We start from the raw sequence: 24712 nt of genomic DNA on the forward strand, positions 1-24712 counted from the left end.
TGGAGTTCAAGGGAAAAAAAATGACAGCGTTTTGGCCAAAACTCGAGGGTTTCGTTCAGATTGTAGCTCTGCATCATTCTGTCCCAAACTCATGCCCCAAGGAGGCCGAGCCAGGCCCTGCTCCAGCGCTGGCTGTGCCAGGGGCTTGGGAAGAGGCAGACAGTCGTGCCCTGTTTGTGCCTCGATTTCCCCATCCCGGTGCCAAAGTGGCTCCATCCAGGTGTTGGATCAAGCCCCGGGAACCATCCCACGAACCCAAGGCCCCGCAGAGCTGCAGCCAAAGCCTGCTGGGGCTGAGAGCGGGACCCAGCGGTGACACGGCTCGGGGACACGGGGACAGCAGGTGCCAGCGCAGGGCAGCGTCTCCCTGGGCTGCAGCGGCCAGGGGGGCTCGGGGTGCCCCTGGGCTGCCCGGGGACCGAGTGTGCTTTGGCACAGGGGCCAAGGCCGCTCGGCGGGGCCGCGGCACCTGCTGCCCTTCCCGCGCCGCCTCCCGCCGCCCCGTTAAAGCGCCCGGGGCCCGGCGCTCGGTCCCACCGCGGACAGCGCTCCACCATGATGCTGCAGCTCGTGCTCCTCGCCGCGCTCGCCCTGTGCGGTGAGTCCCGCCCGGAGCCTTCGGCCTCGGCACCCCCGAAAGCCGCCTTGAGCCAGGCCCGCCGGGACTGACGCCGTCCCTCTGTCCGCAGGGCGCTGCTCCGAGCTGGATCTCGATGGCATGCAGCGGGTGGTCGGCGGCACCGAGGCGCGCTCGCACTCCTGGCCCTCCCAGGTGGGTCGTGCCGGCGCGCCACGGCCGGGCCCGGGGCTCTGCCCGCGCCGGGACCCCGCGCTCAGCCCCGCGCCGTGTCTCGCCCCCTCCCCAGATCTCCCTGCAGTATTACTCCGGGGGCGGCTGGCACCACACCTGCGGGGGCTCCCTCATCCACAGGAACTGGGTGATGACCGCTGCCCACTGCGTCAGCAAGTGAGCGCCCCGGGGACCCCTCCTTCCCCTCGCCAAACCTCCTTTCCCCCAAAAACCCTTCCCAGCAGAAATTGCGGCTGCCCCAAGCCTCAGAGCGGCCGCCCTTGGGGGGCTTTTGGGCTCCTCCTTTTTGGCCGGGCCCCCGCGGGGCTGCTCCGGGAGCGTCCTGGTCCCGCTCGGAGCCTCCCGGAGCCGCTCCCGCTCGGGCTGCCCGCAGCTCGGCGCTGACGGAGCGTTTGTGCGCCTTGCCGCCAGTAACATGCAGTACCGCGTGGTGGCCGGCGAGCACAACCTCTACAGCAACGACGGCACCGAGCAGGTCTTCAGCGTCAGCAGGATCATCGTCCACCCCTACTACAACACCAACAACGTGGCCGCAGGGTAATGCCCGCGGGACGGGGGCTTGGGGGTGCCCGGCCGGAGTTTGGGGGGCTCCTTGTAACATCCTCTCCCTCCCGCCGGCAGCTACGACATCGCCCTGTTCCGCCTGAGCAGCTCGGCCACCCTGAACAGCGCCGTGCAGCTGGCCGTGCTGCCCCAGGAGGGCACCATCCTGCCCAACAACTACCCCTGCTACATCACGGGCTGGGGCCTGACCCGCAGTGAGTGACGGGCTGCCCCCGACCCGAATTGCCCCGGCACGGCCAACGGCGGCAGCCGCGGCAGCGCCCGGAGCCCGGCACGGCCCCGGGAGGCTCCGCTCGGGGCTGCGCTCGGGGCTCGCAGGCGCTGAGAGCCGGCCGGGGCCTTGCCGAGCCTCGGGGGGACGGCCGGGGCCGGAGGGGCTCGGGGGGACGGACGGGGCCGAGGGGCTCGGGGGGACGGACGGGGCCGCAGGGGCTCGCAGGGAGCCGCGGGCTCTGCTTTGGCCGGGCCGTTCCGGCGGCTCCGGGCCGGCGCTGACCGGCGCCCGCTCCCCGCAGCCAACGGGCAGCTGTCCAGCGTCCTGCTCCAGGCCCCGCTGCCCGTCGTGAGTTACCAGATCTGCTCCAGCGCGTCCTACTGGGGCTCCACCGTCAAGAACACCATGGTGTGCGCCGGAGGCGACGGCGTGCGCTCCGGCTGCCAGGTGCGCCCGCGGCCCCCGCGCTGCCCCCGCCGCCCCCGGCGCTGCTGCCCCCGCAGCCCCGGCTCACGCCGCTCCTTGCTCCGCAGGGCGATTCCGGCGGTCCCCTGCACTGCGCCGTCAACGGGCAGTACCAGGTGCACGGCGTCACCAGCTTCGTCTCCAGCCAGGGCTGCAACGTCGCCCGCAAACCCACCGTCTTCACCCGCGTCTCCGCCTACATCTCCTGGATCAACAGCGTAAGGCGGCCGGGCCGGGCCCAGCCCCGGCGCTCTCGGGGCTCCGCTGCGCCCGCCCCGGCCCCGCGCGGCTCAGCCCGGCCCTTCCTCCCTTCCAGGTCATCGCCCAGAACTGAGCCCAGCGGGACAAGCGCTCGCTGCCCCGAGCCCATGGACATCCCCTCGCTGCCCCGCGCCGCGCTCCGGGCTCCTCGCCCCCGAGCCGGCCTCAATAAAATCTCTCCTCCCGAAAGTCTCGGAGCCTCCGCGCTGCCTTTCCTCGCGTCCGCCCAACCTTCCTCCCCTCGCCCGCCATCCTCCTCCTCCCCAGCTCCCGCACCGGCCCTTCCCCGCCTCCTCCTCTTCCTCACTCCCCAGGGAACAGCCCTGCGGACCAGGAGCTGCCTCCGAGCTCTGGGGCAGCCCCAACCTCCGTGGGATGCTGGAAAAGGGGCAAACGCTGCAAAGCCCCTTCCTGGGCTCCAAGGCAATCGCCCCTTGGCAATGCGGTGGCACACGGAGCGTTCGTAGCAATCCCATCGGGATCTCCCCTGGCACTTGCTGCATTTCTCTTCCCCAAATTCCCTCCTTGCCAATGAGAGGTGTTGGATTCGGGGACTGCCACCCAGCTGCCTCAGCTGCGTCCTGGGGCTGTGCCACAACCCCCCAGCCTGGGGACACAACACCAGCACCAACGTGCCCCAAACACCCGGTTTGCACCCAAACAGACACTGCTGGGTGGATCTAGTGGCCGCTGGGAGTTCCCCTCAGCCCTGGGTCGTGTCCTGCTGAACAAAACACCCACGAGTGACAAGAGACCCTCCCAAAAACACCCTGGACACATCTGTGTGAGGTGGTGCCCACTTGAACACCTGATTTTGCGGGTCCCCTCTGTGGAGACGTGGGTTTTGGGGTGAAGGAGCCCATTCAGAACCTGGATCTGTAGGGGGTTGAGCTTGGGGGGGGTCTCACAAAGACAGAGATGGGGGCTGAGGACTCCCTGATCCAGGAACATTTGAGGGGCAGGAAGTGTCTGTCTGAGCCCCCAGATTTTGGGGATCCCCTCCATGGGGAGGTGGGGTTGGAGGAGAAGAAGCCCATTCGTGGATTTGGGGGTCTGAGCTTGGATGGACCCTCAGGGATGGAAATGGGGGTTCAGGCTCCCCAGCAGAAAAATCTGGGGAGGGCACAAACCCCCAAGTCCCTCGGGCCTGACGTCATCCTCAGACACAGGGGGACCCCCAAAGGGCAGGGTCCCCCACATTTCCTCCATCAGCCCTCATGAGGCCCCAGAACCACTCCCAACGGTTCAGCACCCCCAGCCTGGGGGGGCCGCGGGAGCAGTGGCTGTGCCTGGCACTGCTGAAGCCCCCAGGGCTGGGTCCAGTTCTGCCCCTCCCAGCAAGAAAAACACCCAGGGGCTGCAGAGTGTCCAGAGAAGGGAACAGAGATGGGGAAGGGGCTGGGGCAGCTGAGGGAGCTGGGAAAGGGGCTCAGCCTGGAGCAAAGGAGGCTCAGGGGGGGCCTTGTGGCTCTGCACAGCCACTGTCTCAACCTGACAAGAGGGGACAGCCGAGGGGTCGGGTTGTGCTCCAGGGAACAGGGACAGGAGGGGAGGGAATGGCCTCAGGCTGGGCCAGGAGAGGTGGCCTCAGTTTGAAAAGCCAGGTGTCTGCTGAGGAAGGCAGGAGCCTCCCTTGAAATGGAAACCCTCTGCCTCCAAATTTTTATAATTTTGAAATTAATGGGCTCTCAGGCAAAGATATGGGAATAGGAATAACAGTTCTTTATTAGGGAAAATTTAACAAAATGAAAAAGCAGTAATAGAAAATAACAGCCAGAATGAGGACAGGAGCTGATCCCCTGAATGCCAGGGTGGTGTCCCAGCCCCATCCCATGGGGGCTCAGCCCTCCTGCAGTGCCAGCTGTGGCTCTGCTGCAGCAGGGATCCTGCACAAGGGGGGAGTTTTCGTCTGCAGCTCCAGGGCTGCTGCAGATGGGCCTGGGCTCCCTCTGGCAATGCAGGGCAGCAGAAAGCTGCTCCTGTGGGAATGCAGGGGGCAAAGGCTGCTGGGGTGTTCCCAGGGTCAGATTGTATCCAGGTAGGAATGCTTGGCTCCTCCCCTGGGTGGAGCATCTCCCCATGGGATGCTGGGATTGGATCAGCCCTGCAGGGACACTCACTGGCCCATGAACAGAAGATAATTAATAATTTATGGCCCATGAACAGATGATAATTAATAATTAATGCTCATTAACAAAATATATCTCCTGGAGGGAGGATTGGTTGTGGCAGAGATAAAGAAAACTGCCCAATGAACAGAAGATAACTGCCCCACCTCTGACAGGTGATAATAAATTGCACATCCCCAGACACATCTTGTCACCTAAGACACACGGACAGGGTGGTTGGCCATTGTCAGGGGCTACCCAGGGTGGTTTGGGGTGCCTGACCCTGGAGGTGTCCAAGGAAGGACTGGATGTGGCGCTCAGAGCTCTGGGCTGGGGACAAGGTGGGGATTGGGCACAGCTGGGACTCGATGATCTGGGAGGGCTTTTCCCACCCCAGGGATTCTGTGCTTGGTGTGTCAAGGAACAGCTCAGTTTGCGGCTGAGACGAAAGTTGAGCTCTGGGTGATACAAGAGGCCATGAGCTCCTGACCCTTTGCTGATGCTTTGGAGAGCAGTGGTACAGCCAGGAGGGGGGACACTGGGAGAGACAGGAGAAGCCAAAGATTTGTGAGGAGGAGCAAATGTTGCACTCTTGGACTGTGAGGGGATGAACCCGAGGGTTCATCCTCAGAGGCACCAGCTGGGGCTTGAGCTGGGGCTGTGCTGGTGTCACTTCACAGCGGATCAATGGCCTTGAGACATTTGGGATTGCAGTGTGAAACCAGGGCTGGGACCACAGCCAGCCAAGGGAGGGATTGTGTCCATCTCCTCATGTCCAACCTGAGCCTCTCCTGGCCCAGCCTGAGGCCATTCCCTCCCTTCCTGTCCCTGTTCCCTGGAGCACAACCCGACCCCTCGGCTGTCCCCTCTTGTCAGGTTGAGACAGTGGCTGTGCAGAACCACAAGGCCCCCCCTGAGCCTCCTTTGCTCCAGGCTGAGCCCCTTTCCCAGCTCCCTCAGCTGCCCCAGCCCCTTCCCCATCTCTGTTCCCTTCTCTGGACACTCTGCAGCCCCTGGGTGTTTTTCTTGCTGGGAGGGGCAGAACTGGACCCAGCCCTGGGGGCTTCAGCAGTGCCAGGCACAGCCACTGCTCCCGCGGCCCCCCCAGGCTGGGGGTGCTGAACCGTTGGGAGTGGTTCTGGGGCCTCATGAGGGCTGATGGAGGAAATGTGGGGGACCCTGCCCTTTGGGGGTCCCCCTGTGTCTGAGGATGACGTCAGGCCCGAGGGACTTGGGGGTTTGTGCCCTCCCCAGATTTTTCTGCTGGGGAGCCTGAACCCCCATTTCCATCCCTGAGGGTCCATCCAAGCTCAGACCCCCAAATCCACGAATGGGCTTCTTCTCCTCCAACCCCACCTCCCCATGGAGGGGATCCCCAAAATCTGGGGGCTCAGACAGACACTTCCTGCCCCTCAAATGTTCCTGGATCAGGGAGTCCTCAGCCCCCATCTCTGTCTTTGTGAGACCCCCCCCAAGCTCAACCCCCTACAGATCCAGGTTCTGAATGGGCTCCTTCACCCCAAAACCCACGTCTCCACAGAGGGGACCCGCAAAATCAGGTGTTCAAGTGGGCACCACCTCACACAGATGTGTCCAGGGTGTTTTTGGGAGGGTCTCTTGTCACTCGTGGGTGTTTTGTTCAGCAGGACACGACCCAGGGCTGAGGGGAACTCCCAGCGGCCACTAGATCCACCCAGCAGTGTCTGTTTGGGTGCAAACCGGGTGTTTGGGGCACGTTGGTGCTGGTGTTGTGTCCCCAGGCTGGGGGGTTGTGGCACAGCCCCAGGACGCAGCTGAGGCAGCTGGGTGGCAGTCCCCGAATCCAACACCTCTCATTGGCAAGGAGGGAATTTGGGGAAGAGAAATGCAGCAAGTGCCAGGGGAGATCCCGATGGGATTGCTACGAACGCTCCGTGTGCCACCGCATTGCCAAGGGGCGATTGCCTTGGAGCCCAGGAAGGGGCTTTGCAGCGTTTGCCCCTTTTCCAGCATCCCACGGAGGTTGGGGCTGCCCCAGAGCTCGGAGGCAGCTCCTGGTCCGCAGGGCTGTTCCCTGGGGAGTGAGGAAGAGGAGGAGGCGGGGAAGGGCCGGTGCGGGAGCTGGGGAGGAGGAGGATGGCGGGCGAGGGGAGGAAGGTTGGGCGGACGCGAGGAAAGGCAGCGCGGAGGCTCCGAGACTTTCGGGAGGAGAGATTTTATTGAGGCCGGCTCGGGGGCGAGGAGCCCGGAGCGCGGCGCGGGGCAGCGAGGGGATGTCCATGGGCTCGGGGCAGCGAGCGCTTGTCCCGCTGGGCTCAGTTCTGGGCGATGACCTGGAAGGGAGGAAGGGCCGGGCTGAGCCGCGCGGGGCCGGGGCGGGCGCAGCGGAGCCCCGAGAGCGCCGGGGCTGGGCCCGGCCCGGCCGCCTTACGCTGTTGATCCAGGAGATGTAGGCGGAGACGCGGGTGAAGACGGTGGGTTTGCGGGCGACGTTGCAGCCCTGGCTGGAGACGAAGCTGGTGACGCCGTGCACCTGGTACTGCCCGTTGACGGCGCAGTGCAGGGGACCGCCGGAATCGCCCTGCGGAGCAAGGAGCGGCGTGAGCCGGGGCTGCGGGGGCAGCAGCGCCGGGGGCGGCGGGGGCAGCGCGGGGGCCGCGGGCGCACCTGGCAGCCGGAGCGCACGCCGTCGCCTCCGGCGCACACCATGGTGTTCTTGACGGTGGAGCCCCAGTAGGACGCGCTGGAGCAGATCTGGTAACTCACGACGGGCAGCGGGGCCTGGAGCAGGACGCTGGACAGCTGCCCGTTGGCTGCGGGGAGCGGGCGCCGGTCAGCGCCGGCCCGGAGCCGCCGGAACGGCCCGGCCAAAGCAGAGCCCGCGGCTCCCTGCGAGCCCCTGCGGCCCCGTCCGTCCCCCCGAGCCCCTCGGCCCCGTCCGTCCCCCCGAGCCCCTCCGGCCCCGGCCGTCCCCCCGAGGCTCGGCAAGGCCCCGGCCGGCTCTCAGCGCCTGCGAGCCCCGAGCGCAGCCCCGAGCGGAGCCTCCCGGGGCCGTGCCGGGCTCCGGGCGCTGCCGCGGCTGCCGCCGTTGGCCGTGCCGGGGCAATTCGGGTCGGGGGCAGCCCGTCACTCACTGCGGGTCAGGCCCCAGCCCGTGATGTAGCAGGGGTAGTTGTTGGGCAGGATGGTGCCCTCCTGGGGCAGCACGGCCAGCTGCACGGCGCTGTTCAGGGTGGCCGAGCTGCTCAGGCGGAACAGGGCGATGTCGTAGCTGCCGGCGGGAGGGAGAGGATGTTACAAGGAGCCCCCCAAACTCCGGCCGGGCACCCCCAAGCCCCCGTCCCGCGGGCATTACCCTGCGGCCACGTTGTTGGTGTTGTAGTAGGGGTGGACGATGATCCTGCTGACGCTGAAGACCTGCTCGGTGCCGTCGTTGCTGTAGAGGTTGTGCTCGCCGGCCACCACGCGGTACTGCATGTTACTGGCGGCAAGGCGCACAAACGCTCCGTCAGCGCCGAGCTGCGGGCAGCCCGAGCGGGAGCGGCTCCGGGAGGCTCCGAGCGGGACCAGGACGCTCCCGGAGCAGCCCCGCGGGGGCCCGGCCAAAAAGGAGGAGCCCAAAAGCCCCCCAAGGGCGGCCGCTCTGAGGCTTGGGGCAGCCGCAATTTCTGCTGGGAAGGGTTTTTGGGGGAAAGGAGGTTTGGCGAGGGGAAGGAGGGGTCCCCGGGGCGCTCACTTGCTGACGCAGTGGGCAGCGGTCATCACCCAGTTCCTGTGGATGAGGGAGCCCCCGCAGGTGTGGTGCCAGCCGCCCCCGGAGTAATACTGCAGGGAGATCTGGGGAGGGGGCGAGACACGGCGCGGGGCTGAGCGCGGGGTCCCGGCGCGGGCAGAGCCCCGGGCCCGGCCGTGGCGCGCCGGCACGACCCACCTGGGAGGGCCAGGAGTGCGAGCGCGCCTCGGTGCCGCCGACCACCCGCTGCATGCCATCGAGATCCAGCTCGGAGCAGCGCCCTGCGGACAGAGGGACGGCGTCAGTCCCGGCGGGCCTGGCTCAAGGCGGCTTTCGGGGGTGCCGAGGCCGAAGGCTCCGGGCGGGACTCACCGCACAGGGCGAGCGCGGCGAGGAGCACGAGCTGCAGCATCATGGTGGAGCGCTGTCCGCGGTGGGACCGAGCGCCGGGCCCCGGGCGCTTTAACGGGGCGGCGGGAGGCGGCGCGGGAAGGGCAGCAGGTGCCGCGGCCCCGCCGAGCGGCCTTGGCCCCTGTGCCAAAGCACACTCGGTCCCCGGGCAGCCCAGGGGCACCCCGAGCCCCCCTGGCCGCTGCAGCCCAGGGAGACGCTGCCCTGCGCTGGCACCTGCTGTCCCCGTGTCCCCGAGCTGTGTCACCACTGGGTCCCGCTCTCAGCCCCAGCAGGCTTTGGCTGCAGCTCTGCGGGGCCTTGGGTTCGTGGGATGGTTCCCGGGGCTTGATCCAACACCTGGATGGAGCCACTTTGGCACCGGGATGGGGAAATCGAGGCACAAACAGGGCACGACCTTCAGCCCCTCCCCAAGCCCCCGGCACAGCCAGCGCTGGAGCAGGGCTGGGGCTCCCTGGGGCATGATGTTGGGGCAGAATGAAGCAGAGATAGGGTTTGAATTAAACCCTAGAATTTTTACCCAAACTCTGTCATTTTTTATCCCTTGAACTCCAAATGGAGATTGTTTTGGTGAGGAACATTGGCCCTCAAGGCACAGGCCCTGTGATTTGGGATCACAGCGGTCATGGGGTCAACCAGGTCAAAAAAAGTGATGGAAATCAAAAGCACCTGCTGCAGTTCTGCACTTATTTCCAAGGAAAACACGAAACTTCCCAGGAACACAATTTCCAAGTAATCCCATGTTTGTTCTATCAGCACCAAGGGCACACAGCGAGGGACTGTGGCAACAGCTCCACCCCACACAGGGACACCCCAGGGCAAAGCTGAGCCCCCAGCTGTGGCACAAAGGGCTGTACACTCATTTTGGGCTAAAAAAGTGGGATTTGTGTATTACTGACATTTTGGGGATTGTCCTGTGTTAGACACAAAACTTGTGTCCTATCCAACTCCAGATGTTCCACAGTTCTTTGTTCCCAGTGGGTCTTTTCCACCTGAGGATATCCATTATTCCACCAGTCTGGACATCTTGGAGCTCTTGGACAACACTCCTGGATTTTGGGGATCTTTGGAGTTGTCCTTTGCAGAACCAACAGGTTTCCTTTATCATCCTTGTGTGTCCCTTCCACCTCTCCATGACTTGAGAGGTCACGGATCTTTTGACAGCCTTGAACTTTGGGGTTTTGTCGTCAGTGACCTTTTGTCCTGCACAGGGCCAGGAGCTGCCCTGATGCTCCTTGTGTTTCCCTCCCAGCCGGATCCCCCTTGGCCCCCCAGCCCTGTGGCCTGGCCGGGTTCCAGAAGAGCCTTTTGGGGATTTGGGGGTTCCGGGGCGCGCAGCGGATGCTGCCTGGCCTCGCCTCCAACTTCCTCCCTCGAAGCCTCCAACGGCAGCTGCGGGGCCACTCTGGGGCCGCGCCGGGGCCATGGCCGAGGGCAGGGGCGGCAGCGCCGGGCTCTTCGCCAGGCAGGTCCAGAAACGCTTCAGCCGCGCCCAGGAGAAGGTACGGAGGTGCCACCCACCCCCACACCCCACCTGTGGCTGGGTTTGTCCTTCTGTCCCCCCTCAGTGCTCCTGGGGTGGCCCAAAGGGCGCAGCTCAGCACCTTTGGGTGCTCACAGGGTGGGAGTTTGGGGGTTTCTGGGTCAGTGTCATCGTTACTCCAAGGGTTTGGGGGATGGCATCTCCCAAAGCTCCCCGAGACACTTTGGCTTCTCTAATGGTGGGGGGTTCTCCACCCAAAACGCCTTGCAGGGGTTATGGGGGGGGCTGTAGGGTGGTGGCACAGGGTCCCTGGGCTGGCTGGCACTGGGGGTCCCCGGCAGGACCCAGCGTGGCCGGGGGTCCCAGGAAAGTTGGAGAGATCAGCACAGGAAGCGAGGGGGAAGGGCTGCGGAAATGGCTCGAGCGGGACAATTCTCAGCTGCTTTTGGGGGGGCCTCCTTCCTTTCCTCTCCCCTAAAAGTAGCTGTGACTCCCCTTTTGGGGGTGACACAAAGACCCCTTTCAAACCCTCACCCTCCCGGGTTTCCTGGCCGGGGTTCGGCGCTAAATTTGGCTTTCCCACGGCTCAATCATCCCGGGCCAGGCTCTGGCTGCTTCCTGCACGCTGCAAATCTCCCTCCCAGCCGGTCCTGGCCTGTTCCCAGGGGACCCAGCCTCTTCCTGGACATCCCAAATCTCCCTCTGACCCAGCCCCAGCCTCTTCCTGAACACCCCAAAGCTCCTCACTCCCAGCCCTGGCCCCTTCCTGTGGGGTTCAAGCTGTTTGTGGGCACCCAAAAAGTCTCTCCTGCCTGGCCCAGGCTGTTCTGGGGGGTTCAGGCTCTTTTTGGACACCTTAAATTTCCCCCCATCTGGCTTCAGTCATTTTCCAGAGGGTCACCTTCTTCCTGGGCACCCCAAAACTCCTTCATGCCTGGCCCCAGCCTCTTCCCAGGGGAGCTCAATCTCTTCCTGGACACCCCAAAGCTGCCCCAGTCCAGACTCAGCCTCTTCCCAGGAGGTTCAGCCTGGACACCCTGAATCTCTCCCACTCAGAGCAGCCTCTCAGCTCTCCTTCAGCCTCCTCATCCTCCTCATGGTGTCCCCTGTGCCCCACAGTCGGGGCTTGGGGTGTTTTGGGGTGCACAGGACTGTACCCGAGGGGTTTAGGGTGGGAGAATGGACTGCACCCACAGGGTTTAGGGTGGGAGGCAGATTGGCACCCAAAAATTCACCATTTTCCTGAAAGAAATAAAAGCACTGAGGAACACAGTGAGATTTTTTATTTCCACATCAATCCTGCCCCGTTGGCTCCTCGGCCCCCCCTCAGGAGGGTTTTAGGGGGCACAGCCCGGGGCCCTCGGGGTCTGGCAGGGGCCTCTTCCCCTCTCTCCCCATCACAGGTTTTGCAAAAATTGGGCAAAACGGTGGAAACCAAAGATGAGCAGTTCGAGCAGAGCGCCTACAACTTCCAGCTGCAGCAGGTGACAGGGGGACACCGGGGACACTGGGGACACTGGGGACATTGGGGACATGTCCTGATCCCCCTGATCCCCCTTCACTGCCCTGTTTTGCAGAACGAGGGTCACAAACTCTACAAGGAGCTCAAGGGGTTCGTGGGAGCCGTGAGAGGTGAGGAACAGACGCGGGATGGACCCGGGAGAGCCGGGAACAGGGAGGGACCCGGGGCGGGACCGGGATAATAAATCAGGAATAGCAGAGGAAATAAAGCATGCTACAATAAATGGATTGTTCATTAAAAATCGGTATTAAATCAAAAGAAAGAATAAATAAAAATAAATATTGAGAATAAATAGATTGTAAGGTATGAATGGATAATAAAGAGAAAATAGTTAATAAAAATACTATACATGAGATAATAGATAATCTAGATGAGATATATATTATATATCTTACATATATGACATATGCAATATAAATTTTTACATCTCATTATGTATTAAATACATATGGGATAATAAAGAGATAAACATGATAGAGAGAAAAATAATAGAGAGATAATGAAGAGATAAAAATAATAGATATTAAAACTATATTAAATATTAAATAATAATATTAATAATAAACAATAATATGTTAATAAATAAATAATATTTAATAATACATACTATTAATATACTAGTACTTGTAATAAATAAATAGTATTAATATTCATAATTTTGAATAATAATATAACGATGTTATATTAATTATTATTAATAATGTTAATAAAATAATAATAGTAAATACTGTATGTGGGATAATAGATAATAAATATATATGGGATATATATTCTATATAAGACATTAAATAGAATAACAGATAATACATATGTTATACATAGTGTATATGTGGGATAATAGAGACAATAAATAATTTATAATAACACACCCGGGCTAATAAACAACAACGGACAGCAGTGAATAAATTATTAAAGATCAGGACTAAATGACAATGACAAATAGTGATAATGATCGTGATCGTGATAATGATAATGACAATGATAATGATAATGATAATGACAATGATCATATCATGATAGTGATAGTGATAGTGTTAATATTAATATAGTAATGATAATGATAATGACAATGATAACGATAATGATAACTATAATGATAGTGATAATCATAATTATAATAATGATAATGACAATTATAATGATAATGATGATTATCGTGATAGTGATAGTGATAATGACAATGACAATGATCGTGATAATGATAACGATAATGATAACGATAATGACGGTGATAATATAATTATAATAATGACAATGGTAAGGGTCATGCCGGGTGTCTGTGCCCGCAGTGATGCACGAGAGCTCCCGCAGAGTGGCCGAGACGCTGCAGGACATTTACAGCCCTGAGTGGGACGGGCACGAGGAGCTCCGGGCCATCGCCGACGTGAGCCTCGGGTGTCCCCAGGGTCCCCTTGAAGCCCGGGGGGGCTCGAGGGTCCCGGCTGTCACTGCTGTCCCTGTCCCTGTCCCCCCAGAGCAATGACCTCCTGTGGGAGGACTACGAGGCCAAGTTGGTGGACCAAGCCCTGCGGCTCATGGAGAATTACCTGGCTCAGTTCGGCGACTTCAAGGTGCCCCCTTGTGCTGTCGGGCGGGGTTGGGGACAGGGGGGGCACGGGGGGGTCCTGGCTCACCTGCCCCTCCCCCCCCCAGGAGCGCATCGCCAAGCGGGGCCGAAAGCTCGTGGACTACGACAGCGCCCGGCACCACCTGGAGGCTCTGCAGAGCGCCAAGAAAAAGGACGAGGCCAAAATCGCCAAGGTTGGCACTCCCCGGGACAGCTCCCGCTTGGGGACAGTCCCCCGGCCCTGGGGACAACGCCACGACCCCCCCGTCCCTCCCCCAGGCCGAGGAGGAGTTCAATAGAGCCCAGGCGGTGTTCGAGGAGCTGAACAGGGACCTGCTGGAGGAGCTGCCCGTCCTGTACGGCAGGTACGGGCTGTCACAGGCCTGGGGACACCGCGGGGGCTCGGGGACCTGCAGGGGGCTGGGGGACACTGCGGGGATTTGGGGACATCACGGGGATGGAGGTCACTATGGAGGGTGTCAGGGTGGGGATGTCATGGGGCTGGGGGACACCGCAAGGGCTTGGGGACATCATGGACCAGAGGGTGGAGGACATCGTGGGGCTGGGGGGACATCATGGGGCTGGAGGTCACCTTGGGGGGAGTCAGGCTGGGGATATCATCAGGCTGGGGGACACCGTGATGTCCCCAAATACTGGCTGGGGATGTCATGGGGCTGGGAGGACATGGCAGGGGCTGGGGGACACAATAGGGATGGGGGGACATCACAGGAATAGAGGTCACCGTGGAGGGTGTCAGGCTGGGGATATCATGGGGCTGGGGGACACCACAAGGGCTTGGGGACATCACGGACCAGAGAGGTGGGGGACATCGTGGGGCTGGGGGAAATTGTGGAGCTGAGAGACACGGCAGGGGCAGGGGGACATCGTGGGGCTAGGAGACACAGCAGGGACGGGGCACATTGTGGGATCGGAGGACATCGTGGGGCTGGGGGACACAGAGAGGATGGGGGACATCGTGGGACCGGGGGATACGGGCTGGGCGTGGGTGCCATCGGTTGGGTGAGATCCTCCCATGCAGGAAAGAACTTGCAGGGGTCTCTCCTCAAAGTCCGCCCTGGGGACACATCGGGGGTCCTGGGGGACATCGCCCACGGGGCCCTGTGACAGTGGGACTTGGCAGCTCTGTGACATCCATGGGATGGCCCTGAGGGGACATTCCCGTTCCGTGTGGGGCCCACGGAGTTGGGGACTCAGGGGGAGGGACGGGTGGGAGGTGGCTGAGCACCCCAGACCCCTCCGATGTCCCCTCCCATGTCCCCTCCAGTGTCCCCTCCGTGGGACACCGTGGGGCACCCCCAGACCCCTCCCTGTCCCCCGCAGCCGCCTCGCCTGTTACGTCACCGTTTTCCAGAACATCTCCAACCTCCGTGACGTCTTCTACAAAGAGATGAGCAAGGTGGGGAAGGCACCCCAAAACACGTCCCCCACCACCTGGCATCCCCAGGCATCCCCAAGTGTCCCCAGGTGTCCCCAAGGTGTCCCCGGGTGTCCCCAGGTGTCCATGCCTGTGCTGTTCCCCGCGCCTCTGGAGTCCTTGCTCCTCATTTCCTTCATTCATTCAGAGCAGCCCGAGGGCGTTCGGGGTGTCCCCAGGTGTTGGGGGCCCTGCTGAGCCCCCGGGTGATGGGGGGCACCTGGGGGCACCCCCTGAAATGTTTCTGTGTCCCCACCTCCCCTCCAGCTCAACCGGGACCTGTACGAGGTGATGAGCAAACTGGAGAAACAGCACTCGAGCAAGGTGTTCATCATCAAAGGTGTCCCCAGGTAACCCCCGGGGAGATGAGGGGACAGGGGGGGTCAAGGGGACATTTCGCCCCCCAGCCCCCACATATGTGATGGAGGTTCCGGTCCCACAGTCTTGGGGTGGGCGGGCGCCTGCCAAAGATGGGCTGGAGTTGCTTCTTGGTGGGCCTGGGGCATTATCGGGGTCCTGCTGGGTGGGGAAGCGCCCCCTGCAAGCTGGGACGGTGACACCCCAAGGATGAACCCCAAGCTGAACCCCTCTGTCCCCCTCGCCCCCAGCAATCGCCGCTCTCTGGTCATCTCCGCCCCCGTGAGCCCCCCGGCCATGTTCCCCTGCCCGGACAAGGCGCCCGTGCTGGACGCGGAGGTGACACCGGCGTCCCCCGGCGGGGACAGCGCCGCCACCGACACCGACACCGACAGCGCCGGCCCCGCGGAGCCGGGGGCTGTGTCCCCCGGACCCCCCCCGGCTTCCCCCGCCAGCGGCGGCTCCCTGGACACGGCCTCGGTGTCCAGCGAGGAGAGCGCGGAGCAGGGGACAGCGGTGACAGGGTCGGTGTCCAGCGAGGGGACGACGGAGCCCGGTCCCGTCCGCGACAAGGAGCCCTCGGAGCAGGCGACATCGGTGACAGGGTCGGTGTCCACCGAGGAGCCCCCAGAGGAGGTGACAGCGGTGACAGGGTCGGTGTCCACCGAGGAGTCCCCTGAGCCCATCTCCGACCCCGACTCTCTGTCCCCCGGTCCGGAGCCACCGGCGACAGCCGCGGAGCCGGGGGGTGACAGCGGGGCGCGGGGAGGGGTCGAGGGCATCGCCACCTCGCTGGCGTCACTGATTTTATCCGAGGCCATCGCCCAGGCCGCTGGCACGCTGTCAGCAGCGCCGGGGACAGCGGCGGGCACGGCAGGGGACAGCGCGGCCACCAGCGCCGAGGGTCGGGCGCGGCCCGCGGTGTCCCCCGCCTCAGCTGTCCCCTGCCGTGTCCCCGGCCCCGCGGCGTGTCCCCGGGAGCCGTGCCAGCTCGGCGGAGAGCGGGGACAGCGCGGGGACAGCGGGGGCAGCGCGGAGGCGGCGGATGCCGAGCCAGAGGTGAGCAGAGCTCAGGGGGGAAAGTTCTGGGGGACGCCGGGGTGGGAGCGAGGAACGCACCCAGGGCTGGGGACACCCGGGAGGGATGTGGGGACCCGGGGACAAAGCCAGCCCGTGGGACACCCTGTGCCGCAGGTGGGGCCGGACCTGCCCCTCCCGCGTCGCCGGAGCCCCCCCGGACCCCCAACCCAGGCGGGTGCCACAGGCGGGGGGCTCGGTCCCTTTTGGGTGGGATTCAACAGAACCACGAGGTGCCAGTGCCACCGCCACCGTGTCTCTCCCAGGGCTGTTCCGGGACACCGGAGCAGGACAAGAGCCAGGACACGAGCCGGGACCCCTCAGGTGCTGCAGACCCCCCCCAGGATCCCCCCGAGTTCCTCAGCGCCCTCTGATCCCAGGGAAATGCGGCTTCTTCCCCAGATTCGTTCCCCAGAAAGTATTTCCCAGCCCCCATTCCGTCCGAAATAAAGATGGAAAAGGTGGAAAAATCCCAAATCTCCATCTGGGATTGCGGAGGGGTCCGGGGGGACCCCACGGGTGGATTTGGGGTGGCTGAGGGGTGTAGGGGGGGGGAGGTTGGGGGTTGTCAAGCTCTGCCCCGCTCCAGCGCCCGTGATTCAGGGAAAAGGCGTCGAACCTGTTCCACCAGCTCCCGGAAAATTCGCTGTCATGCCAAAAAACCCCAAAACACTCCCAATTTTCCCCTCCCGTGATCCAAAAATTCCCCAAATCTCCGCGATGATGGATTTGCCTCGCAGCCAGCGAGGGGTTAAACGGGGGAGGGATCCTGGGGAGGTTCATCCTCATTCCAGCCGAACTGGAAAGGTGAGGTAGGAACAGGGCAACGCCTTCACCTGGAGCCGCACATGGTGCCGGCAGGTAAGAGCTGCAGGAGTGGGAATTGGATCCCGGGATGTCCCTTCCCCCGAAATTCCCGATCCTGGGGGGCTTCAGGAGGCAAATCCCAGTCGCAGGGATTCGGACACGGTGGCACCTACAGTGAGGGACGGGCTGTGCGGCCGGTCCGGGGTGAAGCCGGAATGTCGGGGCTCGGCCGGGCGTTTTCCAGCTGGATTTGGGGTGGGAGGGGAGGAAAAGGCCGGATCCTGCCACAGGGAGAGGCTGAAAGCAGGAAATCCGGCAGGAAAGCTGAGGGGGAAACAGCGGGAGCAAAGTGCTGCTCTCAGGGGATCATCCCGAGGTGAGGGACAAGAAACGAGGGCAAGCAGCAAATCCCGCAATCCACCCGCTGGGGAGGGGAAGGGGCGGCTGTAAAGGGGCTGCGGAGCACCCCGAAAGAAGCCTGGGGGGATGGTTTGGTGATCCCATCCTCCATCCGCCGGGAATGGGAATGGAGGGGCTGGAAAGGCGCTGCCGAGCACACCTCAAAATCTGTAGGGACAGTTTGTTCCTCTCATGTCATCCAGGCTCTGGGAACGGGGATGGGAATGGTGATAGGGGGCCTGTAAAGGCGCTGCCGAGCACCCCTAAAAATCTGTAGGGACAGTTTGTTCCTCTCCCGTCATCCAGGTTCTGGGAATTGGGATGGGAATGGGAATAGGGGGGCTGTAAAGGTGCTCCCAAGCACCCCTAAAAATCTGTAGGGGCGGTTTGTTCCTCTCCGGTCATCCAGGCACTGGGAATGGGGATAGGGATGGGAATTGAGGGGCCGTAAAGGCGCTGCCAAGAACCCCTAACAAATCTGGGAAAGAGAATGGAGGTGCTGCCGAGCACCCCTAAAAAGTCTAAAAAATCTCTAGGGACGGTTTGTTCCTCTCCCGTCATCCAGGCACCGGGAACGGGAATGGGGATAGGGATGGGAATGGAGGGGTTGTAAAGGTGCTCCCCAAGCACCCCTAACAAATCTCTAGGGACGGTTTGTTCCTCTCTCGTCATCCAGGCTCTGGGAACGGGGATGGGGATAAGGGGGCTGTAAAGGCCCTGCCAAGCACCCCTAAAAATCTGTAGGGATGATTTGCTCCTCTCCCGTCATCCAGGCTCTGGGAACGGGCACGGAAAGGGAATGGAGGGGCTGGAAAGGCGCTGCCAAGCACACCTAAAAATCTCTAGGGACGGTTTGCTCCTCTCCCGTCCTCCAGGCATCGGGAATGGGGATAGGGGGGCTGTAAAGGCGCTCCCAAGCACCCCTAAAAAATCTACAGGGACGGTTTGCTCCTCCCGTCCTCCAGGCACCAGGAACGGGGATGGGGATGGGAATGGGGAGGCTATAAAGGCGCTGCCGAGCACCCCTAACAAATCTATAGGGACGGTTTGTTCCTCCCGTCGTCCAGGCACCGGGAATGGGGATGGGGATAGGGATGGAGGAGCTGCATCCCCGGCGCTCCTGGAAGGAGTTTTTAGGATCAGAGCAGCCGCGCGGGGCAGGGTTTCCCTTGGGAACGGCTCTGGAGCCGCTCGGCCGGAGCGCAGGAATGAGGAAGATGAGGAGTTTTTCACAAGCCTGCTGTAAAAACACATTTGAATGCATTCGGATGGGAATGATTCACTGCGGCTGCCAGCCCCCTCCTTCCGGGCTGGATCCCGGCCTGGCACTGCCAGAAATTCCGGGGTTTTGGGAAGCACCGGGGCCTTCCCGCAGGGAGCGATCCGTGGGGAGCATCCCTGTCCTGGAGAGAGCAGGAGGAGCTCCCCTTCCACCACCACGCGTGGTTGGATGGAAATCAAACCCTTCCCTCAGATAAATTCGGGTTAAACCTTTGCTGAGTCCCAGCACTCCAATCCTCGGGCTCTGTGGGTCCCAGGGTTGCGTTTTGTGGGTACCAGGGTTGCGTTTTTGGGGTGCTGGGGCCCAGAACTGGTTTGCATTCCTCACTGGCAATGCCAAACTCTTCCCAATAAACCTTTCCCAAAGCTCAGCCCAGCCCCTGTTCCACCCAGCAGCGCCTTTTCCTATTCTTCTCTTAAACCCCGGTTTATTTTGGGGAATTTAATCCCAGTTTTGGCTCCGAAGCCGCCCGGGAGCAGCAGCTGCTCCGTGGGAAGGGCGAGGTTGGCTTTGGGAAAGGCCCGGAGAGCTCTGCTGGGTAAGCTCGACAGCAAAGCTGGGCTTAATGAGGGGCTGGGTTAAAGCAAAACCGGGTTTAAGGCAAAACCGAAATGAAAATGAAATTGTTTAAAGCAAAACTTGGTGTAATTCAAAGTTGGGTTTAAAGTAAAACTGAATTGAAAACGAAACTGTTTAAAGCACAACTTGGTGTCATTCAAAGTTGGGTTTAAAGCAAAACCGAGTTTAAAACAAAGCTGGGATTAAAGCAGCTGTGGATGTAATGCAAATGTGTGTTTAAAGTAAAATCGTGTCTAAAGCAAACTCGGTTTAAAGGAAAGCTGGTTTTAAGGCAAAATCAGGTTTAATTCAAAGCTGGGTTTAATGAAAAGCTGGACTTAGAGTGAAATTGAGTTTAAAGCAAAATGAGTTTAAAGCAAAACTAAGTTTAAAGAAAAGCTGGGTTTAACATAGGACTGGACTGAAGTAAAATCAGGTTTAAAGAAAAATTGTGCTGGAAATAAAATCGGGTCTAATGCAAAGCTGGGTTTAAAGCAAAGCTGGGTTTAAGAAAAAATCGGGTTTAACACGAAATTTGGATTAAAGGCGAGTCTGGTTTCAAGCAAAGCTGGGTTTAAAACAAAACAAGGTTTAATGCAAAACAAAGTTTAAAGTGAAACAAGCTTAAAGTAAAGCAAGGTTTTAAAGCAGAACTGTTCTTACAGCAAAACCGGGTTTAAAGCAAAAACGGGTTTAAAGTACAGCTGGGTTTAAAGCGGAGCTGATTTTCAGTAAAACTGAGTTTAAGGAGCGGCTGCTGCCAGCCCGAGCCGGGCTTTGCCTGCTCGGGTCCCGCCCTCCCTGAGCCCTGCGGGAGGGGAACGGGCACGGCCCGAGCTCCCGGGGACCCCAGACTCAATTCCCGGCACCCCCAGACCCAACTCCCGGGGCTTCCCAAACCAAATTCCTGGGGGACTCCTCCAGCCCCAATTCCCAGCTCCCCTAAACCAAATTCCCGTCTCCTCCAGCCCCAAATCCCGGGGTTCCCCCAAACTAAATTCCCGGCACCCCCAGACCCAATTCCCGCCTCCCCCAGACCCAGTTCCCAGCTCCTCTAAACCAATTTCCCGGCTCCCCAGCCTCAGTTCCCGGCGCCCTAGACCCAATTCCCAGAGCTCCCCCAGCCTCAATTCCCGGCTGGTCCCTAGACCCAGTTCCCGGGGCTCCCCCAGACCCAATTCCCAACTTCCCTAAACCAAATTCCCGCGGCTCCCCAAAACCAAATTCCTGCCTCCCTCCAACCTTAACTCCCAGCGCCCCCAGCCCCAATTCCAGCCTCCCCCTAGATCCAATTCCTGGGGCTCCCCCAAACCAAATTCCCGGGGTGCCCCAGCCCCAATTCCCGGCTCTCCCTCAGACCCAGTTCTTGGCGCCCCCAGACCCAATTCCCGGCGCCCCCAGACTCAATTCCTGCCTCTTCCCAGTCCCAATTCCCGGCTCCCCCAGCCCCAACTCCCAGGGCTCCCCTAATCCAAATTCGGGATGCCCCAGTTCCCGGTGCGCCCCCAGCCCTAACTCCAGGGGCTCCCCCAGACCCAATTCCCACCTCCCCCCAACCTTAACTCCCGGTGCTCCCCCAGCCCCAATTCGCGATTCCCCCCCAACCCCAATTCCCGGCCCGGCCGTGGCCCCGCCCCGCTCCTGCCCCGCTCCCGCCGCTCGATTTCCTCTTTTTTTAAAAAAAAAGCCCCAAACAAACGGGATCGGATTCGCTCCGACCGCGCTGAGTCACGGAACCCCCGCGCCCGGAGCCGCCCGGCCCCGGAGCCACGGCCGGGACATTCGGGGGGCCCGGGGGTCCCCATCGGACACGGCCAAGGTGGGGCGGGCAATTCCCGAGCTCCGGCCCCGCATTTTGGGCATTTTCAAGGACTTTCAGGCGCTTTGAAGCTCTCAAAATCTGGGAGTGAATCCAGCCAGGGGCTGGCTCTTCCCTGTCCCGGCTGCGACCCCAGCCCCAGTAATTCCAGTGCGTTACTGGTGCTGCGCCACCCCCCTCGTGCTGCAAGTTTTGGGGTGGTTTGGGAGGAAATCGCGACTTTTATCGCTATTTTTGGTAATTCCGAAGGAACCCGGAGCCTCACCTGGAAGGAGGGATCTCAGCCCCACCTGAGCACAGGTGATGGGGCACTGAGTGGGAATTCACCCAAAAATAGCTTTTATCGCTATTTTTGGCACCTCCGAAGGAACCCGGAGCCTCACTCACTGGAAGGAGGGATCTTATCCCCACCTGAGCACAGCTGATGAGGCACTGAGCGGGAATTCACCGCTTTTGTCGCTGTTTTTGGCAGCTCCGAAGGACCCCAACCCTTCCCCTGGAAGGCGCCGATGCCATGGAGGGAGATCGGCCCCACCTGAGCTCAGGTGAGCACCTGGAGCGGCTCCTCCGGGCTCTCCCCACCTTCTCCCCCCGCTCAGCCCTCCCTGACCCCCCTCTCTCCCTGTGCCGAGGAAGACCCGACCACGCCGTACCTGAGGAAGGCTCCCACGCCCCCCGGCCATGAGGAGGCCGACACCGCCGTGATCGCAGGTGAGGCCGGGCTGCTCCGGCTCAGTTATAAATTAACTAAACAATTTGATTAATAAGGAGAATTTATCCCAGAATTAAAATACAATGGTAAAAAGGCCACAAGCAAAGCTCAGATCAGAGCAGAACCAAGCTGGGTGAGACAGGGGGGGCACTCTGGCTCCTCTCCTCTGGGCATCACCCACAGAAAACTCTCACAAAGTCTTTTTATACATTTCCAGCATCCGAGGGTTTCTTACTTTCTTATCATTGATCTTATCTTTTTAGCATCTTCATGTAGGTTTTCCTTTCTTGCTGAGAGTTTCCCAAAACTGGTAAATAATTCACCTTGTTAGAGGGAAATCTCCTGCAATATCGATTCTAGGAGACACAGATTTATCTTATTGATGGTGCACATCGAATGCACATTGCTGGGGTTTGGTGAGAGGAATAATCCTGTGGAATCAACATTTCATTCAGGCCGGGATTTTGGTGCATATCGCTGTAATCTCATCACAGGGAATTTCCCAAACCCTCCTTTGGTGTGCCAGGATTTTCATCAGGTGAGATTATTGTGGCCTCAGCATGAATTTATCCATATCATCGATTACAGGCTATGTTGTAAATGAATTAGCTAATTTGATTAATAAGGAGAATTTATTCCATAATTAAAATACAATGGTAAAAAGGCCACAAGCAAAGCTCAGATCAGAGCAGAACCAGGTTGGGTGACACAGGGGGGGCACTCTGGCTCCTCTCCTCTGGGCATCACCCACAGAAAACTTTCATAAAGTCTTTTTATTAATTTCTAAGCTCCAAGGGTTTCTTGCTTTCTTATCATTCATCTTATCCTTTTAGCATCTTCATGTAGTTTTTCCTTTCTTGTTGCCGCTCTTGCTGAGAGTTTCTCCAAAAATGGTAAATAATTCACCTTGTTAGAGAACAATCTCCTGCAAAATACATTCTAGGAGATAACTCTCTATCTTATTGATGGTGCACATCGAATGCACATTGCTGGGGTTTGGTCAGAGGAATAATCCTGTGGAAGCAACGTTTCATTCAGGCTGGGATTTTGGTGCATATCGCTGTAATCTCATCACAGGGAATTTCCCAAAGTCTCCTTTGGTGTGCCAGGATTTTCACAGGTGAGATTACTGTAGCCTGTAATGGATGATATGTATAAATTCCTGCTGAGGCTACAGTAAACTCACCTGATGAAAATCCTGGCATACCAAAGGAGGGTTTGGGAAATTCCCTGTGTCAGGAGAATTCATCCACAAACACCAGAGGCTGTGTCCAAAAAGGAGCCAGAGAAGCCCTTTTGCTTTATTCCAATGAAGGGAGAGGCAATGGGGCATTGCCTGGGGTCTCTCCGAATTTTGGAGGATGCAGCCTCCTTTTTATCCCAATTTCCTGGCTGTATTTCCCTCTCTCTTTCCCCATTTCTGGGGTGCTTGAGAGGTTCAGACTCCCCAGAACACCTGATACCAAAGATTCCCCTCTAACATACAACCCTCCCTTTTCATTTTTAATTCTTATGGAATTTAGGGGTTTTCCTTCCCCATTGTTTCTTTCATCTTTCAATGTCTTATTTCATTTATCAGCAAACCTACAGTTTATTTGTAAGAGCAAATCTCTTTTTCCATTCATCAATCAGTGGAATCCTTCCCATTGTTTCTTTTATCTCCCAGTGCTGGTTTCATCCATCACCAGACCCACAGCTTGTTTAGAAAGACAAATCCACAATTCCTCGCACCTCTGATGAGATTACAGCGATATGCACCAAAATCCCAGCCTGAATGGCCAAACGTTTTCCCTCTTGGAGCCTTTCTAGGCTGGGATGGAGCTGTGGGATCTGGAGTTGGGGCTCCGAGGCTCCTGCCCAGACTGGGCAGCAGAGCCCTGGGCTGTGATCGTGTTCACAGGGGCTCTTGGATGAGGGAAGAGATGAGGATCTGACTCCATGTTTCAGAAGGCTTGATTTATTGTTTTATGATATATATTACACTAAAACTATACTAAAAGAATAGAAGAAAGGATTTCATCAGAAGGCTGGCTAAGAATAGAATACAAAAGTGTGATAACAAAGGTTTGTGGCTCAGACAGGGTCTGAGCCAGCTCACTGTGATTGGCCATTAATTAGAAACAACCACATGAGACGAATCACAGATCCACCTGTTGCATTCCACAGCAGCAGATAATCATTGTTTACATTTTGTTCTTGAAGCCTCTCAGCTTCTCAAGAGGAAAAAATCCTAAAGAAAGGATTTTTCATAAAAGATGTCTGCAACACACCACACACCCCGCCGGCCAAAGGTGTCTCTGGGGTGAAATCACCACAGTTCCCTCTGTTTGGTTCAGCACCCAGGGCCAGACAAGCTCAGGCACATCCCATCTGGCAATATTGGTAATTATTCCAATTCACCTGTCACACCTGCTTGCCCTGCAGTGGTGATCACCCTGGTGTTCCTGACCCTGCTGACCGTGCTGGTGGTGACTGGGATTTACCTGTACCGGAACCAGGGCTCCTACCTCACCTACGAGCAGCCCGAGCCCGACACCACCCCGAGGGAGGAGCCTCCGGCCAAGGACAAGGAGGAATATTTCATCTAAGGACAGGTCTGGGATCCACACAGATCCCGAAATTCCCTGGAGATTGAAGCCTATGTGAATTTTCAGGAGTTAGGATATTACCTGAATTCCCTGACATCAGGAATCTGCCCAAATTTCCTGGAGTTGGGAATGCACTGAAATATCCCAGAGCTGAGGATATGCTGACATTTTTTGGAGAAGTGGGATCTGCCTCAATCCCCTGGAGCTGGGGCTCTACCTGCATTTCCTGACTTTGGGGTTCTGCCTAAATTCCCTGGATTTGGGGATCCACCTAAATTGGAAACCTGCCTAAATTCCCTGGGGTTGGGGTTCTGCCTAAATTCCCTGGAGCTGTGGGTCTACGTGAATTTTCAGGAGTTAGGATATTACCTGAATTCTCTGGCATTGGGGATCTGCCCAAATTTCCTGGAGTTGGGGATGCACTGAAATATCCCAGAGCTCAGGATCTGCCGAAATTTTTTGGAGGTGGAGGATCTTCCTAAGTGGGATCTGCCTACATCCCCTGGATTTGGGGCTCTACCTGCATTTCCTGGCTTTGGGGCTCTGCCTAAATTCCCTGG

General features: G+C 59.2%; 4 protein-coding genes across 4 annotated transcripts; 3 read left to right on the plus strand and 1 right to left on the minus strand.

The window, feature by feature from the left end:
- The first annotated feature begins 558 nt into the window (after positions 1–558).
- CELA1 (chymotrypsin like elastase 1) lies at positions 559–2388 on the plus strand. The gene is made up of 8 exons (XM_054295199.1): positions 559–598; positions 690–772; positions 867–967; positions 1223–1348; positions 1433–1569; positions 1891–2036; positions 2123–2272; positions 2371–2388. Exons 1-8 carry the CDS (start codon positions 559–561, stop codon positions 2386–2388), a joined length of 801 nt encoding a protein of 266 aa, XP_054151174.1.
- Positions 2389–6717: 4329 nt separating this feature from the next.
- Positions 6718–8547, minus strand: LOC128950319 (chymotrypsin-like elastase family member 1). Its single transcript, XM_054295200.1, has 8 exons — positions 8508–8547; positions 8334–8416; positions 8139–8239; positions 7758–7883; positions 7537–7673; positions 7070–7215; positions 6834–6983; positions 6718–6735 (listed from the first exon to the last, which is right to left on the minus strand). Exons 1-8 carry the CDS (start codon positions 8545–8547, stop codon positions 6718–6720), a joined length of 801 nt encoding a protein of 266 aa, XP_054151175.1.
- Positions 8548–9970: 1423 nt separating this feature from the next.
- Positions 9971–16361, plus strand: BIN2 (bridging integrator 2). Its single transcript, XM_054295201.1, has 11 exons — positions 9971–10048; positions 11433–11513; positions 11607–11661; positions 12841–12935; positions 13027–13122; positions 13205–13312; positions 13398–13483; positions 14460–14535; positions 14821–14903; positions 15162–15969; positions 16254–16361. Exons 1-11 carry the CDS (start codon positions 9971–9973, stop codon positions 16359–16361), a joined length of 1674 nt encoding a protein of 557 aa, XP_054151176.1.
- Positions 16362–21366: 5005 nt separating this feature from the next.
- Positions 21367–24152, plus strand: SMAGP (small cell adhesion glycoprotein). The gene is made up of 3 exons (XM_054295227.1): positions 21367–21397; positions 21489–21563; positions 23989–24152. Exons 1-3 carry the CDS (start codon positions 21367–21369, stop codon positions 24150–24152), a joined length of 270 nt encoding a protein of 89 aa, XP_054151202.1.
- The last annotated feature ends 560 nt before the right edge of the window (positions 24153–24712 follow it).

The sequence above is a fragment of the Melozone crissalis genome, unplaced genomic scaffold (genome assembly GCF_028551555.1).
Source record: "Melozone crissalis strain CALT ecotype California unplaced genomic scaffold, PUWL_Pcris_2 ptg000537l_1, whole genome shotgun sequence".
Taxonomy (NCBI): domain Eukaryota; kingdom Metazoa; phylum Chordata; class Aves; order Passeriformes; family Passerellidae; genus Melozone; species Melozone crissalis.

Coding starts and splice junctions, on each gene's coding strand:
- LOC128950319 (XM_054295200.1), bottom strand. CDS start 8,547: ATGCTGCAGCTCGTGCTCCTCGCCGCGCTCGCCCTGTGCG. Junction 8,417..8,507: donor CGCCGCGCTCGCCCTGTGCG/GTGAGTCCCGCC, acceptor CTCTGTCCGCAG/GGCGCTGCTCCGAGCTGGAT. Junction 8,240..8,333: donor CGCACTCCTGGCCCTCCCAG/GTGGGTCGTGCC, acceptor CCCCCTCCCCAG/ATCTCCCTGCAGTATTACTC.
- CELA1 (XM_054295199.1), top strand. CDS start 559: ATGCTGCAGCTCGTGCTCCTCGCCGCGCTCGCCCTGTGCG. Junction 968..1,222: donor GCTGCCCACTGCGTCAGCAA/GTGAGCGCCCCG, acceptor CCTTGCCGCCAG/TAACATGCAGTACCGCGTGG. Junction 1,349..1,432: donor ACCAACAACGTGGCCGCAGG/GTAATGCCCGCG, acceptor TCCCGCCGGCAG/CTACGACATCGCCCTGTTCC.
- BIN2 (XM_054295201.1), top strand. CDS start 9,971: ATGGCCGAGGGCAGGGGCGGCAGCGCCGGGCTCTTCGCCAGGCAGGTC. Junction 11,514..11,606: donor ACAACTTCCAGCTGCAGCAG/GTGACAGGGGGA, acceptor CCTGTTTTGCAG/AACGAGGGTCACAAACTCTA. Junction 11,662..12,840: donor GTTCGTGGGAGCCGTGAGAG/GTGAGGAACAGA, acceptor CTGTGCCCGCAG/TGATGCACGAGAGCTCCCGC.
- SMAGP (XM_054295227.1), top strand. CDS start 21,367: ATGGAGGGAGATCGGCCCCACCTGAGCTCAG. Junction 21,398..21,488: donor TCGGCCCCACCTGAGCTCAG/GTGAGCACCTGG, acceptor GTGCCGAGGAAG/ACCCGACCACGCCGTACCTG. Junction 21,564..23,988: donor CGACACCGCCGTGATCGCAG/GTGAGGCCGGGC, acceptor CTTGCCCTGCAG/TGGTGATCACCCTGGTGTTC.